The sequence below is a fragment of the Lactuca saligna genome, chromosome 9, assembly GCF_052625555.1.
Source record: "Lactuca saligna cultivar CGN05327 chromosome 9, ASM5262555v1, whole genome shotgun sequence".
Taxonomy (NCBI): domain Eukaryota; kingdom Viridiplantae; phylum Streptophyta; class Magnoliopsida; order Asterales; family Asteraceae; genus Lactuca; species Lactuca saligna.
The window spans coordinates 84382878-84399475 of NC_136425.1; the positions used below are offsets into that span (position 1 = coordinate 84382878).

General features: G+C 33.1%; 3 protein-coding genes across 3 annotated transcripts; all 3 read right to left on the reverse strand.

Moving 5' to 3' along the window:
- Positions 1-6149: 6149 nt before the first annotated feature.
- On the reverse strand, positions 6150-6890 carry LOC145016539 (uncharacterized). The gene has a single exon (XM_078974823.1). It carries the CDS (start codon positions 6888-6890, stop codon positions 6150-6152), a length of 741 nt encoding a protein of 246 aa, XP_078830949.1.
- Positions 6891-6947: 57 nt separating this feature from the next.
- LOC145016541 (ATP-dependent DNA helicase PIF1-like) lies at positions 6948-7904 on the reverse strand. The gene has a single exon (XM_078974824.1). The coding sequence runs from the start codon at positions 7902-7904 to the stop codon at positions 6948-6950; it is 957 nt and encodes a 318-aa protein (XP_078830950.1).
- A 129-nt stretch (positions 7905-8033) lies between these two features.
- On the reverse strand, positions 8034-15094 carry LOC145016542 (uncharacterized). Its single transcript, XM_078974825.1, has 7 exons — positions 15064-15094; positions 14901-14967; positions 14261-14339; positions 10854-10926; positions 9908-10782; positions 9562-9802; positions 8034-9457 (listed from the first exon to the last, which is right to left on the reverse strand). The coding sequence occupies exons 1-7, from the start codon at positions 15092-15094 to the stop codon at positions 8034-8036; spliced, it is 2790 nt and encodes a 929-aa protein (XP_078830951.1).
- Positions 15095-16598: the final 1504 nt, after the last annotated feature.

Sequence of the window (16598 nt, forward strand, 5' to 3'; positions counted from 1 at the left end):
AATCGTTATAAAAATTGATGTTTGCATATTTCTACAACAAATGGATATGATTCTTATTTATGGTGATTATGGAAATGTCGAGAATTTACCAAATAGGGAGAGTTTCTCATCGCCCAAATTTCAATTGGAGATAAATTTGGAATCACGCAACTTGGTTGATGAATGAGAAGTTTCATATTTGGAAATTAGACTAATTCGTTGACAAAGTGTCAAGTGAAGAACTAGGAGATCGAGTACACAAATTTGTGTGTTGATCAAGTCCACCATAAGAGTAACAAAGATATTCGTCATGATTTACTAAAGGTTTAGTAAATATGATAAGATTAAGTGTAATTCGGAATTGATTAAAAAGGTTTAAATCAATGGCAGAACGAATAAGAAGAATCAAGTAGGCAGAAAGATAAAAGGTACGCCATTCTAAGAAGAAGGGAGAGTACCTTTTATGTTTTATGATAGGTCTTAATGATTAAGAACCATATCTCACATGATCCTCTAAGTGAGTCTTAGTACAATTGTATGTTTAAGAAGAGGAATCAAGAATTGAAGAAATGGTTAAATCAAGAAGTCAATCATACTTCGTTCTAAAACAAGTCTTAGAGTTAAGATTGTTACAATGAGTGAAAAGTATTAAAAAGGTTTATAACATTCATCAAATATGGAAAGTTGTGATGTCTTGGATAAGACAAAGGCCAACTAGGACCAATTTATGAAATGTTTTGATAAAAACTACACTAACTCTTGAATATTTGTTTGTCAAGAATTGTTTATTGACAAGAGAATCTTATATGTCAATGAGTCAGTGGGAGTCTTAATGGTCTTGAAAGGTTTCAAGAACAAATCAAGTAAACCTTATCGATCATCACTAGCACACGAGTTGAGGTTTACAACCTATCGTGTTGACAATATTTTGATTATGTGTTGTTCCAATTGAGTTAATTATGCATGTGAGTCATATGAGTTCTCATTTTGAACGAATAAAAGGCAAAGCACCTTAATCAATGGAATGTACATTGATAGGAAAAGGTGAGCTGCTTAACTACTTGGAAGACGTGGTGGGCAGTTGTGCTACCATAAGGCAAGAAATCAAGATTAAGAAAGTTCGGTCCATATAAGTTTGAATTTGTGGTAAACTCTGGTTTTAACAAATTCACATGGATAGGAACAAATACACCGCTTTAAATCTAAGTGTCATAAGATTTCCTCCTTCATGAAAATGATTGTGAGGAAATGCTTTTACTAAGAAATATTTTAAGAAGACAGTGATTGTAAAATTGCATTTTCGAACTTGATTATGGTTACGGTATCCCTTTCCATAATTTGAATTGTGAGGTTTGGCAATTAGTCTTAATTGTTTAGACACACATATGAACAATCTAAGGCAAAGGTGTATAAGTTCAAGGAGTTTTGATAAAGGATTATCAAAGTACTAAGTATTAGAAACATTGACTTAAGAAATTCAATAGGTATTGTTTTCTGAAAGTTAAGATGTTTATGAATACATGTCGAAGCTAGTGGGAGCATAAGTGTTATGTTTTATAATAATCATCATGATAGTGGGAACATAAATGTTATGATTGTATGATTATTAAGGAAAGTATTGCAAGTTGGCAATATTAATTACAGAAAACAAGAGTCATTCTTTGCAAAGTTGTAAGGATGGAATAGTTGTTTTGCTATAATTAAGGGAGAGAATATTATGCTTCATTTCAAATCTAAAGGCTTAGGTTGAGAAATGTTGATAAATTTAGTCAAAGGTACATAGTGTGTTCTTAAAATTTTCGATTATGATTACGGCATTCCTCTTCACAATTCTAATTTTGAGAACATAGCAAATAAAACATTATGCATCGTGTTCCATACGCTTCGGGTAAAGGATCGATTGTAATAACTTTAATATTTGACCACTCTAAAATTTTCCAAATGTCTAGCGCATTTAGAAGAAAAAGGGACTAGAATTGATTTTGACTAAAATAATTAAACAACTATCAAAGGACAATCCAAAGTTCGACGAGGATTGGTTGCTTGTGAGTAGTTGGAAGCATGGTATTGGATGGACCATATTGACATTATTATGAATAGATAAGATTCTATTAAGAATGAGTTGTCATATGGAAAATATAGAAGTGTGTCCATATTGGGTATTGAATATTGAAAATCTATGACTAGATTAGAAACCTTTATGCAAAAGGATGTTCAAAGGAATGTACTTTGATTGAGAGACATCGTATCTAAGGAATTGTCTTGTAACAATCTCCGATAGAGTACTTTGTAATATCATTGGCAATAGTCTTTGTGACTTTGGTGCAGTGACATTACAAAAGAATCAATGCATAGAATGTTAGAATCTTGCATATTCTATAAGTAGCAAGAATTTGATATTCTTTCACTTATGAAAAAGGATTTGGAGTTGTGAAATGAGAATGATTGGAAATGTGTTCAATGTGATCTATTTCACAAAGTAAGAACCATAGGTGAACATTGTGTGCATTCTAGGAGCATGGGATAAGTGTTGTAATTCAAGTAAGAAGTTGATTACCCGAAATGAAAAATAATGAGTAATCGATATGGTGATAAATAAAAGGAGTTTTATTTATACTCAGAGGGTTGAGGCCATATGGGATTAGTATTATTCTTGTGTTTCACTTTGCATGTTTTGAGTTCTTGAATAATTTAATTGGTTAAGAACAATCAAATTATTCAAACGGGCCATAGTCATTCATATGTTGGAAGTAGATATGAATGAAGACTGTCGTGAATTGGTGTGTGGATTGTCTAAAAGAGTATTAGACATAAGCAAATGTTTGTTGCAACGTTCATGAGTGCTTATGAATATGAATTTGAGCATTGGATTAAACCCACACTCACTTGGATCACTTTATGAATTGTATCACGAGTGATTGGTGAGACGATAACATCTTATATTCTTGAAACCGAGATGTGTGAGTTGTATCTTGCTAATCGGTTGCATATTGATAATATGAAAACGCACTAGTAACTTGGTGTTATAAAACATATTATTGTGTGTGATTCGGTGAGTGAGTGCAAGAAAGCATTGTATCAAAGTTTATCCGTTCCTTTTATCCAAAGAAGGATAAAAGCGATATCTTTGGGCCCCTCGATGATTTAGTGATGACAAACGTAAATGCTCGGCCGGGCTAGGGCTAATTTGATTTGTTCAATTAGTCAGTTGTCATAAATCGGAATTCGAGAAATAGTACAAAGAGAATGATTAGAAATCATATCTCATACGATATCTAGAATGGAGCAATATATGATCCCTTATCTAAGGACACGCGTATCTAATAGGATCAAAGTTGACAGCGGCTTTGGAAAGCTACGATTGCAGATCAGGATCTGAAGTCATACGCAAAATAGTTATTAGACTTATCCAAGCGGGAGACTGTTGGATTAGTGTCTAAGTCCATAACTATTTTGGTGTGTACTTGACCCGATGGTGCATGGTCCTTTTGGGTTGCCTTCACCAAAGCAACTTGATTGGAGAAATAAATAGAGAGAGATTATTATGATTTATTAATATGTTATAAGAATAATATATTAAAGGAGAAATCATATTTGTTTAATTAATATTGGTCAATAATTAATTAGGAATTAATTTTGTGATCAAGTGTAATTAATTAAACTAGAGGGGCTGAATTGTAATTAGGTGATAGTTACAAAATAAGGTAAGGATTATCCTAAGTATAGGATGGACAAATTTAAGGTGATAATACCTTAGAATTCGACTATGATAAGGATTCAAGGATTATCTTATGGGTTGCTTGGTAAGCAAGCAACTAGATAAGGATTATGACTGAAACCCTATATGTACACCTATATAATCCCCCTTGGCTCATGAATTCGTGTAAGACCTTCCCAAGGCTTCTTAGGGACGAATTCAATACCTCCTCTCTCTCCTCATATCTTCTTCATTTGCTCTTGGTGTTTGTAAGCCATTAGAGGAGTGACAATTGTGACTCTAAGCCTTCCAAAGTCAATACAAGGAGATTTGGGATTGTTATTGCTACATAACAATCAAGGTATGATCTTAAACTTATTCTCATGTTAATATGATTACTTGTATTCTAGAATTAGGGTTTATAGTCTTGGATAACTTGCATGTACAATTGATAAACCTAGATCCAAGCATTAGGGTTTGTATGAGCACATAGGATGTTCTTAGGATCAAAACCCGTCAACAGTGAGTACATATCTTTTTCACTTTTATGTATTAAAGTAATCACATATATTTTTGTCATTGTAGGTGTTGAACAACTCTTAGAACTCTTAGAACTAGCATATCGCAAGGAAAATGGAACTCATGAAACCTTATTTTTTGTTGTTGTTGTTGATGTGATCTATGCACATACAAGAGATTGTTTAGCATTTGGCATTAACATAACCTAAAAGGTCAATTTTAGAGCATCTCACTATAAAATAAATTGATAGAATGGTTTTAAATTTACATTTCCGTATGTTTATACACTAACATTGCTTTTTATTGCATTCAATGTTTATTAGTGCATTCAATGTTTATTAATAATATAGTAAATTACAAATTTGGTCTTGATATTACTAATTTTTCAAAGCCATAATTTTGAGCTAGTTTTTGAAAGAACTAGAATGGTTTAATAAGCAGGGATTTCAAAAGGGTTATATTTTTACTCAAGTTTTCTGTTTTTGGTAGACATTCTTAGAGATTTATTAATGCCTTTGTTTTCTTTACAAGGTATGCATTTAATTCTCCCTTTAATGTTTTAAGTAAATTATGTGGATGTTCCTTGTGGTTATGGTAATATATGTGCTTGGTTCCTAACTATTTTTCTCAACTTGGAAGGTTCCTAAAGTTGGATTTCTTTTGATTTTATTCTCATGTCGACTTAAAATTGCTAAACAAAAACTATATTTAGATCTTTGGATACAACCATTTATGCATAGTGAATTTCGTATTACCCAAATATTTGATAAAAACGGGGAGACTCCAATCTTCGGTCATCTAAATGTCAGCCAAAAAAATGTGGAATTCGAATTTTGAAATTCCATAATTGGTGGCCCTTCCCTAGATAACTAGCATCCAATCAATAGGATTTAGTTTCGAAACCCGAGGTCCTACTTTGTCGCTCACATCCGTTCCTGCTCTGCCAGAACTACCAAAACCATTGACAACCAACGACCTCTCCTTTATCACATTCTATCTTTTTGGCTCTCCTTTACCATAATCTTCACTAACAAGGCGCAATCGTATTATCCATATAACCCTAAATTGTGGTTCTCACCGCCTTCAAATATCCACTGCCGCCTCTCTAACCCGAAACCGCCTAGATCTAAACACGAAACTCGCACGCCATACTTGCCATTTGGATCACCACCATCCATTGTTATCATTGTTGCCAAAGTACCAAACCATCATTGTTCTTCCTCTCTCACATACACGTCATGCTGATCGCATATGAGACTGAGTCTGGTCTTAGTCATCATTTCAATATTGCAATATGTATAAAAATTAATTGTACCTGAACCATTACCTAAAAACCAAATACCTCGACTCTTATTGATAATTGTTTAACAGTAGTAAACTATATACGTAAAAGACTTAATCGCCTTTAAAAGCTAATTTCCAAAAAAACTATTCACATTTGTCGCTTAGCGCGGGTAAACGACTAGGTATATATATATATATATATATATATATATATATATATATATATATATACACACACAGACACACACACACACACTAGCCGTTTACCTGCGCTAAGCGTCGGGCGGCAAAACGTTTCTTTCGGAAGATAGTTTTAATAGTTTCCTTTAGACGTGAGTTATTCATTGCGGCCATTTGGTAGACTATTATGTGTCGAATAGTTCATTTCAACATATAGTTTCTTACTAGGTGTATAGTCATACAATACGATAAAAGTTGAGTCTACATCTCAAATAATTCATCTGATAGTTCATACTTGATTTTAACAATATATAAATAACAACGATCTGCAACCATATAGTTTTGTACATTTATAACATGTCCAATATATAACCTACACCAATCTGCAATCATGTTGCTTCATCTGCTAGCCCTGCATTAAACATCAAATAAGCATCTAAGATACATATTTGAAGAAATTGTATAATAATAAGTTGTTGATTGTACCTTGTTAATCACATAACACTTCTTTGTACACAACGTTTGATGTGTAGATTCCATCATTATGAAACGTTTTTTCCGGCTTTACTAATACCTTGGTATTGACACATGATATTCCTCTGGACAACGCCACATAAAGCTGGCCATGTGAGAATACCGATTCTGGTAGATAAACACCTACATTTGGAATTGTTTGTCCTTGAGCTTTATTGATTGTCATAGAGAAACTAAGCTGAATTGGAAACTGCTTTCTTTTAAGTTTGAATGGGAACATCTCATCGTCAGACGGACATAGAGGAATTCTTGGTAAAAACACTCTTTTTCCAGCATGTTGCCCAACAGCTATCTCTGCATCAATGGCATTTTGTTGGAAAGCTCGACATATCAATCTGGTGCCATTACATAACCCATTTGAAGGATCGATATTTCGCAAAAGTATTACAGGGCACCCAGTTTTTAACCGAAGATAATGAGGGGGTACACCACTAACATTTAGCGAGTTCAAATACTCCATCGGATATAAGTTATTTTTGTCATCTTCCGCTTCATCAAAACTATAGTAAACTTTTTGCTCGCCAGAAAATCGTTCGATCAACTTATTATTAATCTCATCAACACTTTCATTTTTAGTTGACAATATCGCTCTCGAAATGATAAATTTTGAATCAGCGCCGTTGGATTGCAATGAAGGAAATATTGCATCAATCAGAGCGTCCACTGATTTAGTTTTATCAGTGTATCGAATGGACATGTTATCAGGTATACGAATATAGGACTCGTCCAATGTTTCCTCCTTTCCATCACCGACTCATAATAAAAAATCAGAAAACCACGGGTCATTTACCGCTCTCATGTTGATATTTAATCGAAGCCTTTTAACTGAAGCCCATAGAGGTGACATTCGTAAGCTAGAGTCGACAATTTGTGCTCGAGTGCCACGTCTCACGACCGGTAACACTTGTCTAAAGTCACCTCCCATAACCATTATCTTTCCACCGAAAGGGAGCTTCTCATCTATGATGTCTTGCATTGTCCGATCAACTGCTTCTACTGCCTGCCTCTTAGCCATTGCTGCTTCATCCCATATGATTACCTTTGCCTCGCGAAGTATCTGAGCCTTCCCACTTTGTTTAGTGATCTTGCACATCGAGTTATTATCAAGATTGAGCGGAATTCCAAATCGTGAATGAGCTGTTCTCCCTCCTGGCATGTTGTTAGCCGCAACACCTGACGTGGCAGTTGCAAGTGCAATAAGACCACGGGCACGAATATTAGCCAACAAAGCTTTGTACAAAAATTTCTTTCCAGTTCCACCGGGACCATCTATGAAGAAGACACCTGGAATATTTTGATCCACATGCCTCATTATCTCATCATATGCAAACTTCTGGTCTGGATTGAGAGAGTCTCGCGCATGTAAGTCTTCATATTCCACATTTATAGAGTATTCTTCTTGCACCTCACGATAGCCTCTTGATTGTAAATCGATGTGTGCACTGATATTTGGAAGGTCGTAATCACTAAGCTTTTTACTCATAGATTCTAGGAAGACTCTAATGTCGATGAGGACCATATTTTGCACTCGCTCGGCGCATCCATATTGTTTCCTATAATCTTCAGAAAGAGAATCATAGTGGTCGTCCCATAACTTGCGAACATTTCCTGGTTCACAAAAAATCAGCATCGTCGCAAATAACCTTCTAAGTGCACTGGGAAATTGAAATAAGGAAGCCTCTTCAAGACACTGTGATAAATTATCATCCATCTCTATTAAACCTCTTTCAAGAGCTGCTTTTCGAAATGTAGGGTGTAATACACCATTGGCTGTGTATAAATCTTCAAAGAAGGTAGGCCCGGTGATATGACATAAAAGCAGGCATAGGTAGTATCTCTCTCATTCAGCTGGATTAGCATAAACAAGTCGACCAACCATTGATTTATGTTCCCGGGTCCTCCAACAATGGTTGCTCCGATTCCATGTAAAATGTTTGGGAAAATCCTTATACAAATATTCTCTCGCTTTGGAATCTTCTTTATTCTTCTTGAAAAATGCCGTCAACATTGAATCTTTTTCTTTCTCCCTATCAACAATGTCTTCCATTCTTTCACCGTCTTTGAACCTAACCAACTGTTGATTCGGGAGATGTATTTTCAAGGCCATCACACAAGGGTGGATTTTTGAAAGAGGAAAGCTGAAAACTCGCCATAATGCCTCGGGAGGGGACACATAACGTGCGTCTTGAAACTTTTTTATCTCATTAATAACAACATTTTCTTGGTCTTTATCAATATGGATAACTTGTTTGTCATGGCACTTATAAACATATTTGAAGAGGTACTTCACAGACTTTATACTCGAACAAACCTCAACGTTGATATGACAATTAAACATCATTAACAACTTCGGGTTGTATGGAGCCACCCATCTGTTATCCAATGATGTATTTCTTACAGTAACCTCAATTCCATTATTTCTCCTTCTATATAATGGATATGAGTCCTCTCCTTGTGATGTCTTTTCATTGAATTGCCTAGGATATCTGAAACGACATATTTTTGGCACACCCTGCATACACAGACTTTTTTCTCGTAAGCTACCACAGGGACCGTGCATCATGTGACTTTTGACAAGATCATGCATTTCAGGAAATCTTATTGGGTCGGGAATTTCCGCACACACAAGTTTGTCATAATCGTCTGGATTATTCATCTTATATCCAGGGGTCATTATTAAGAGGAAATGTGCATGTGGCAATCCACGCTTTTGAAACTCTATCACATACACATATGAACCCACCACACCGATTATATGTCTCTGCAATAACTGTACCTTGAGATCCTCTAACTTAGCATGAAAAACTCTTGCAACAAGGTCCGGTCGATCTTGAGCTGACTGTCCAGGCAATAACTCATCATCGATTTCTTTCCATTTTGGGTTGCACGTCATTGTAAGAAATATATCAGGCCTCCCATCATCTTGAACTAAAGCCATGGCATCCAGAAATCTTCGGCGCATGTCACGTGGACCTCCAATGAAACTTGCAGGTAACAGAACTCTCTGTCCAACCCTACTTGGTTGAGCCTCACCGGCATTGAAACAATCAACAATGCCCTGGTATAAATCAGCTCTAATTTTGGTTTGGTTCTTTTCAACAAAAACCAAACGTGTAGTCTCAATCTTTATATAGGTATCTACTGCAAACTGCTGGAACAATCTCCCTCCCATCAAAATCACATTATCATTCGACCGTATCTGGAACTTGTAACAATAGTACTCCCGCATACTTACAGTGTTTCTGCCTTTTTTTGAAGTAGATCCTGTGATATCATAATTTATGTGAAAAATATAAATTTAATATCCAAATATTCAAGGCAATACCTGTTACATGTTTTAAATATGTAAAAGAATGTTAAAGGCGTACCTTCTGAACCTTCATCATTGTCTTCATTGTCACTATTAATTTCATCCATGGCCACCCCATATCTTGGTATTTTAGGATGCCATCCAGACTCACCATTGAGAAAGAATAAAGGATACGACAAAGGATCATAACAACCAAAGTGAGGTTGAATTTCAGTACTATAGTTAGACCTCCCGTAGACAATAATACTTCTTTTATATGCAGTGATGTTGTCATTTCCTTCAACCCAAATACCAGCAACCTATGCAAAGGTGTAGTTCAATATGGTGATTAATATGATATCTATAATTATAAATATGAGACATTTAATTTTAAAATGAATAAAGTTAAATGTTACTATTCACACCTCAGATGTGGTAGGATTATTGTACACCCTTTGGTCAAGCTCCACCGATGCATTCAAAGTCACTCTATAATTATCAAGCGGTCCTAGATCAGATAGCTGTTTAAATGTTCTAACGTACGGATTCGAAGCTAGAATACGTGTTAGTTTTTGGATGATTCTTCTATCAACATTCTTCCAGGAGGATCTCTGTGATATTTCAGCTTCACCGTCATAAAAATACAACTGTAAATACCTCGATTTACCATCCCTTGAAATTAACTGATCGATATTATGATAGAGTGTTCCGTGCGCACAAAAAGTGTAAACTCCAAAATTCATATTGGCCAATTCTTTATCCACATTTACACCTAGTGATGCGAAAGAAAAGTTTGAGTTATACGCCCTTATATTGTACCTGAAGCTTTCTTCTAGCTGCTCTTGCCTTGTGAAGAGTTGGTGCAACTCTGTGGGAATAGGGGAGTGTGCCAGTTTTGTCTTCCCACTCATGCAACAAAAGGTTGGGAATTCATATTGTAGTCGCTTTGCTCCACAATAAACACAAGGGTTTTGAGCCTTTAATATACGATGTTCCATACGGATATTTTCGTAAACAAAATCATACGGATCCTCCTGAAAGGCGTATACTCTTCTTTTTGTCATCATAGTTCGTTCCTTTCTTCGTTGATAATATTCTTTATTATAAGTACTCGTCCTCTGAGCAGCACTTATAACACTCACAAAGGAATCTTCGTTCACATTTGTTTCATTTGTCTCCATTGTAGTGCAACTTGTGAGTGCTGTAGGTTGACTACATCCTTCACCGTTAGCTATCCTTCTCTTTTTGTTTTTCTCCTTTTTTCGTGCATAATAGTTTCTATTGTATCTTTTTCGATTTTCTACAAACATATTATTTGGATAAATAGTTATATATTATAAATGAAAACATATACTCATATAAACGACATACCTTTTTCTATATCTATCGGGTTTTGGGAATCATCACAGTTTTCGTTTCCCTTATCTACAGTTCCCATTGAACACTATAATGGAAATTTTAAGAATAAGCACATATTATATCATCAAGAATGTAACATTTTGTAATGTAGACCATGTGATTTAGTAGTCATGTATGTGTGTGTTTCAAAAAGCAACACAACCCTTAATAAATAACCAAATATACTAACAACTTGTAATCCAAAAGCACAATAGAAGAAAGTTATACATAATTAAAAGAAAATTTCCATAGATATCCAAAAATTATTATTTATCAATTTATAAGTCAACACAAGAAAAATAAACCATACATGAAAAAATTCAACATAATATGTCTAACATTAATGTAGATCAACAATAAAAGCAACGCACTCGTAAAAGTTGTCAAAACTTCAAAAAAACACCACCAAATGTCTCACACGGAATTAAAAATTCTTCTAGGCATATTTATGATGTTAAATGCTTCCGGCATCCGCGGTTGGAACTCTACGTTGCTTAGTTTGGTTGATATCAAAATGTTCACTGAAAATAAGATAAAAACTATTAAAATGTATTGATATAGGTATTTTAATATCACTACAAGTACTATAATTTTCTAGAAAAAAATTACTTGAATCCAAATGAACCAATTTCACCCGAGAAACAAATAGTATATACTTTCTCTCTATCGCATAGACAGTCCTCACAATTTGATGGCGTGTTCGGTCGGTTATATGTAGTTTCATCTTTATTATACTCCCTCTATTTATAATCAAATATTTTCAAAGTCACCTAATTTTGCTTTAGTGTAATAATAATAATAATAATAATAATAATAATAATAATAATAATAATAATAATAATAATAATAATAATAATAATAATAAAATAATAATAATAATAATAACAATAATAATAATAATAATAATAATAATAATAATAATAATAATAATAAACACTTACGGCCCATCTTGGAGATATAAAGTGAAAGAAGTTAACGTCAGTAAACCAGCGTAACGGGAATAGTTTCGCTTGCCTCTGATGATTTTTCCAACAATATCTAAAAATAACGATAATTAAAAGGACAACTTGTTATTATTTTAAAAACTTTAGAATGCTAAAAATATATACAATTTATTAAATTTACCGATCATCATTTTTCTCTCTGTCCGATCTTCTACAAAACTTTTTATTGAGGGAACCAATGGGAAAACCGGAAACCATGATATGATAGCATCGGCCAAACGATTAAACCGTGTGTTATTTCTGATTTTAATCATCAAATCACCACGTAATAAACTGTATTCTTGATATCTCGGATACTCAGCATAGGTTGGTTCGATTTGGAAATGGTTTAAAGAAAACACACCACCCAATAGATTCCCTCCATAAATAAAGCGCATCATTTATTGTGGAACAACTGCTAACAATTTCTCTCTCTCATAGAAAATGTAATATTTTTATAAACAAAAATACTTGTGATAAATTATGAAAATGAAAATAAGATATAAATATTTTTTTAAACATACATTTTGATCAATGAGAACCATGAAGAGTTTGTTTGCTCTTGAGTCCCTCCAAATGAAATCAACACGAACGGATGTCAAAACATACCACAAATGGTAGTTTAGTAGCAATGAAAATGCATCAACGTAAATATAACCATTCATGATTCTACAAAACGAAAGTCGGATGTGATTGATGTAGAATTGATTTATTTAATTATTTGTATTAAAAACTATATTGATTTGAGATGCCCAAAGTATAATAACATATGTATCGTACTTTTGAAATATCCAAGCAATAAGAGTTTTTATTACATGATTTATTTATTAAATATTACAGAAAACCTAAAGCATATATTAATAACAAATATTAATAAGATTTATTTGATATGAATTGTAAGATTTAAAAAGTTTAATAACAAATATTTAAGTAAATAATGGATGTTACAAAAAGTCAAAAACAAATTTCGCAAGACTTTGATTTAAATAGAAGATTTTTTAATACTAACATGAAACACAATGCCCTATTTCACAATATTTTGTCTAAATCTGTAGGCATCTACGGTGGCCTGCGTTTTTTTTTTTTTTTTTTTTTTTTTTTTTTTCAATATTTATTGAAATTAGTGTTTTCACAACATTTATTGTAGAAGAATGTATGCCCGAAATGTTGTTTTCCCTTCTTCGGCTGCTATTTAAGATTTGGTCAATGTAACGATATGGAGGGTATAATGGTCCTTGATGGTTTGTTGTCTCCTGTTAATTTTCATGCTCCTTAGTAGGATACTTTTAATATTTGCTTTTGCGAATGTATCTTACTAAATTTTTTTTATATCTTTTCCATGCAGTAACTTATAAAAACAATTTATCATGTATTTGTGGTATTCTGAATGTTATTAATGTAGAAATTATGTTCTATAGTAAAACCATATAGGGTTGTATACTATTTTGTTGGTTTAATTAAGTTCAAATAAACGAACTTATATAAAATAGAAAAAAAAAAGATAAATTAAAATTTATGAAATTCTTGACCCACATATCAATCATCATCTTTGAAGTAGGCATGCTTTTTTAATATATAAAGATCTAAAATAGTTTTATGTAGATGGATTGAAAATATATTTAAATTATAATAATGTAATGGTGAAAGAATTTGAATTTTACATGAATTAACCATTATACAAAAAATACTGTTGTCAAACACATTCACATAACGGTTTTTAAATAAATGGTTATAATTGGTTATAAACAATTCAATATGACACGTTTTTATAATTATTTTATATCACTGCTTTTTATTTCAAAACATAAATGGCCTCATTTACAAAATTTCAAAAACATCAATATAACCTTTAACACTTATAGTGAAGTTGGCTCTACTTTTAAAAGAATTCACTAATCTTATTCAAAACCAATCAAATTAAAAGAGATAGAAAATAAGGGTGAACCTTAATGCCCAACCAATACGATGTGTTTTATTTTTAATATGATAAATTTTTTAAAACAAACTAATCATTGAAGTGAAACTAAGAAACTAATCATTTCAAATAAATTAATTTATGAAATAAATTATTTGTACCCATCGCTTAGCGCGGGTAAACGGCTAGTACATATAAAAACCATAACATATGTACAATGTCAGAAACAAATACATACACATATATACAAAATATATACATGTATTATTTGAGATAAAGAATAAGAAGATTGATTAATTTAGATAGAAGACAAACAAATACATACACACATATATACAAATTATATACATGTATTAATCAATTTAGATAGAAGACAGAATAATATTAACAGTTGAAACAAAAGAAGTTTATCCCTTCAAATAGAAGCAAGAAATAAAATATTATACACATTTGAAGTTACAAAATATAAAAGTAAAGAGAACCTGAATTCGTGTCAAGAAACGCGATGAAGCAGTGAAGCAGTCTTCCTGCTGTTGCGGTTGATGTTTTTTTCTTTTGTTCCTGCAGTGGATATGTTAAAGGACAGAATTGTGAAGGTAAAATCGAGAAAGGTGAGAACTATTTATTTGAAATATCAGGAGACTAACCAAGAAAATCGTTAAAAATCTTATTAACATTTGGAGATATTATGTTTATCACGTTAAATAAGGCTATGATACTTATGTTTCAGTTAAATATGGTGATCGGATTTTCAGGGGATAGCCTGTCTCATATTGGATCAAAAGAGGAGAACAAATATGGAATATAAAGGTAATATTAAATTACCTTACTTAACGGATTTACAGCTATTGGATTTACCTTAATTAACGCTGACCTTCTTTAGTGAATTTGACATCATGTATATGTCCATTCAACAGGGGTAGAATAGGAAGTTTCAATTCAGAAAGCAGTTTTTAATATAGAAACTAAGGGTATTTTCGGTATTTGACAAAATCCATAGATGATTTGTATAAATCAAGAATGAAGTAAAAGTTATTGTGTCTGTTAGACTGTTTACCTTCATCTAGATGAGTTCATCAAAGTATCTCTTTAAAAATTATTTTCTGGCTTCCTCAAAATCACCAGCCTCCACATTGATCATTCCTAGTCAACAAAGTGCTTTCATATGAGCAGGATTTGCATATAATACCTGCACATTAATATCAACAATAAAAGAAAATAAAAAAAACAAAATAGCTATAGACAAAAAAGAATTTGTTATTAAAAAAAAAGCTTATCTTATTACGTGCCTCAATTGACTTTCTACAATCCCCCATTTCCAGCATGCATGCAGCCACCTTCAAATTTTTTTGGGCCAAAAATGTGAAACCAGCAATGATGTTAGCTAAATAAAACTACTTAATAGCTATGTGATATATAAACTCTCTTGGTAAATATAAACAAAAATACTTGGCTTTGGCAAGTGAATGCTTCTCTGAATTGTTTTGTTTTTTTTGACAATATTGGACTTTATTCTCCGGATAACATCATCTGCATTTACTTTTCCCCAAAAACTCTCTTTGTTCTTCATTTTATAAACCTTCCTTTTCCTGGAAAAAAAAGAGCACACATTTCGGTGAAAATCAAACTAAATGATGATCAAGAAAATATAACGACAAATTGTACCCAAGATATTGTACATGAGCCATAACTGCAGATCTTCCAATACCTGTAACACATCCACCTCTTGGAATTCTATTTTGATGGGATGGCGGAAGATCATCATCAGTTCATGCAATAAATCCAAACAATCATCATAAGCTCATCTACATCAATTGGTTATGACTTCTACCATTGAAACGTATTCATAACTTAGAGAAAAACAACCTCCTATACTACAAAAGCTAGAGGCTGCTAAAAATTAATTTTCAATATTCAGAAATGTGAACTCATGTAAACACAATTCACTTACATAAGGCATAAACAACAATTACTAGTTTTGTTCTTTTTATTATCATTTCATTGAAATAATAATTCGCAGTATGTTGATAAAATATTATTTCCCAAAATAATGTTTTTCCAATTAAGATACAAAGGTTGATATATTTATTAAGAATCAAATTATATTAATAAATAATCAATTAGTGGGAACTTGCTATAAGGTGTGACCATATAGGATCATATGTTATTAATAATATGATTCTATAATAAATACTGGGCATATAAGATCCTTCAATTTCCCACTTGCACAAGACTCATCATACATTGATATAGACAGTGGTAAATGTCTAACAACATTTCACTTCCCCCAATAACATATAATGTAATGCACCGATTCTTAGGTATGGGTTTAAATGAGAGTTATTTGGTTTCGAGACCTACTCGACGAGTTTGTTGCCCTACTAGTCGAGTAGCAGCGATGTGGGATCGCACATTTAGTGGCCTACTCGCCGAGTCCATAAAAGGACTCGACGAGTAGGAGCTGGCAGATGAAACCCTAAATCTCGGGGTCTTGCACCGTATTTAAAGAAGCATAAGCCCCCTTTAGCCTCTTTGCAGTCCATTGAGAAACCCTAATTCATGAGGTGTTCATCCTTGTGTGTCTTGAGCTTTAGAGAGGAGTTTTTGGGAAGGAGGAGCTTGGAGGACAAAAGATTATGAGCAAGGAAGGTGTGGGAATCAGAAACCCTAATTCGATGTCTGTTTTCATCTGTCTTTTTACTGTTTGACTACTAACAACGAGATCTTAGATTATCATTTAGATTGTTTCGGCCAAATATCACTCGATCTCAATTTCAAGATTTGGGTTGTATACTGCTAAGTCGAAGCTTAGAAAAATCA

Bases quoted from the DNA above. Each gene is read 5' to 3' on its own strand.
- LOC145016541 (XM_078974824.1), bottom strand. From the start codon at position 7,904: ATGGATGATAATTTATCACAGTGTCTTGAAGAGGCTTCCTTATTTCAA.
- LOC145016542 (XM_078974825.1), bottom strand. From the start codon at position 15,094: ATGGGGGATTGTAGAAAGTCAATTGAGGCAC. The intron at 14,968-15,063 runs GTAATAAGATAA...ATTAATGTGCAG, and splicing joins TAGAAAGTCAATTGAGGCAC to GTATTATATGCAAATCCTGC. The intron at 10,927-14,260 runs GTTCTCTTTACT...TTTCCATTATAG, and splicing joins GTTTCTTGACACGAATTCAG to TGTTCAATGGGAACTGTAGA.
- LOC145016539 (XM_078974823.1), bottom strand. From the start codon at position 6,890: ATGTCCATTCGATACACTGATAAAACTAAATCAGTGGACGCTCTGATT.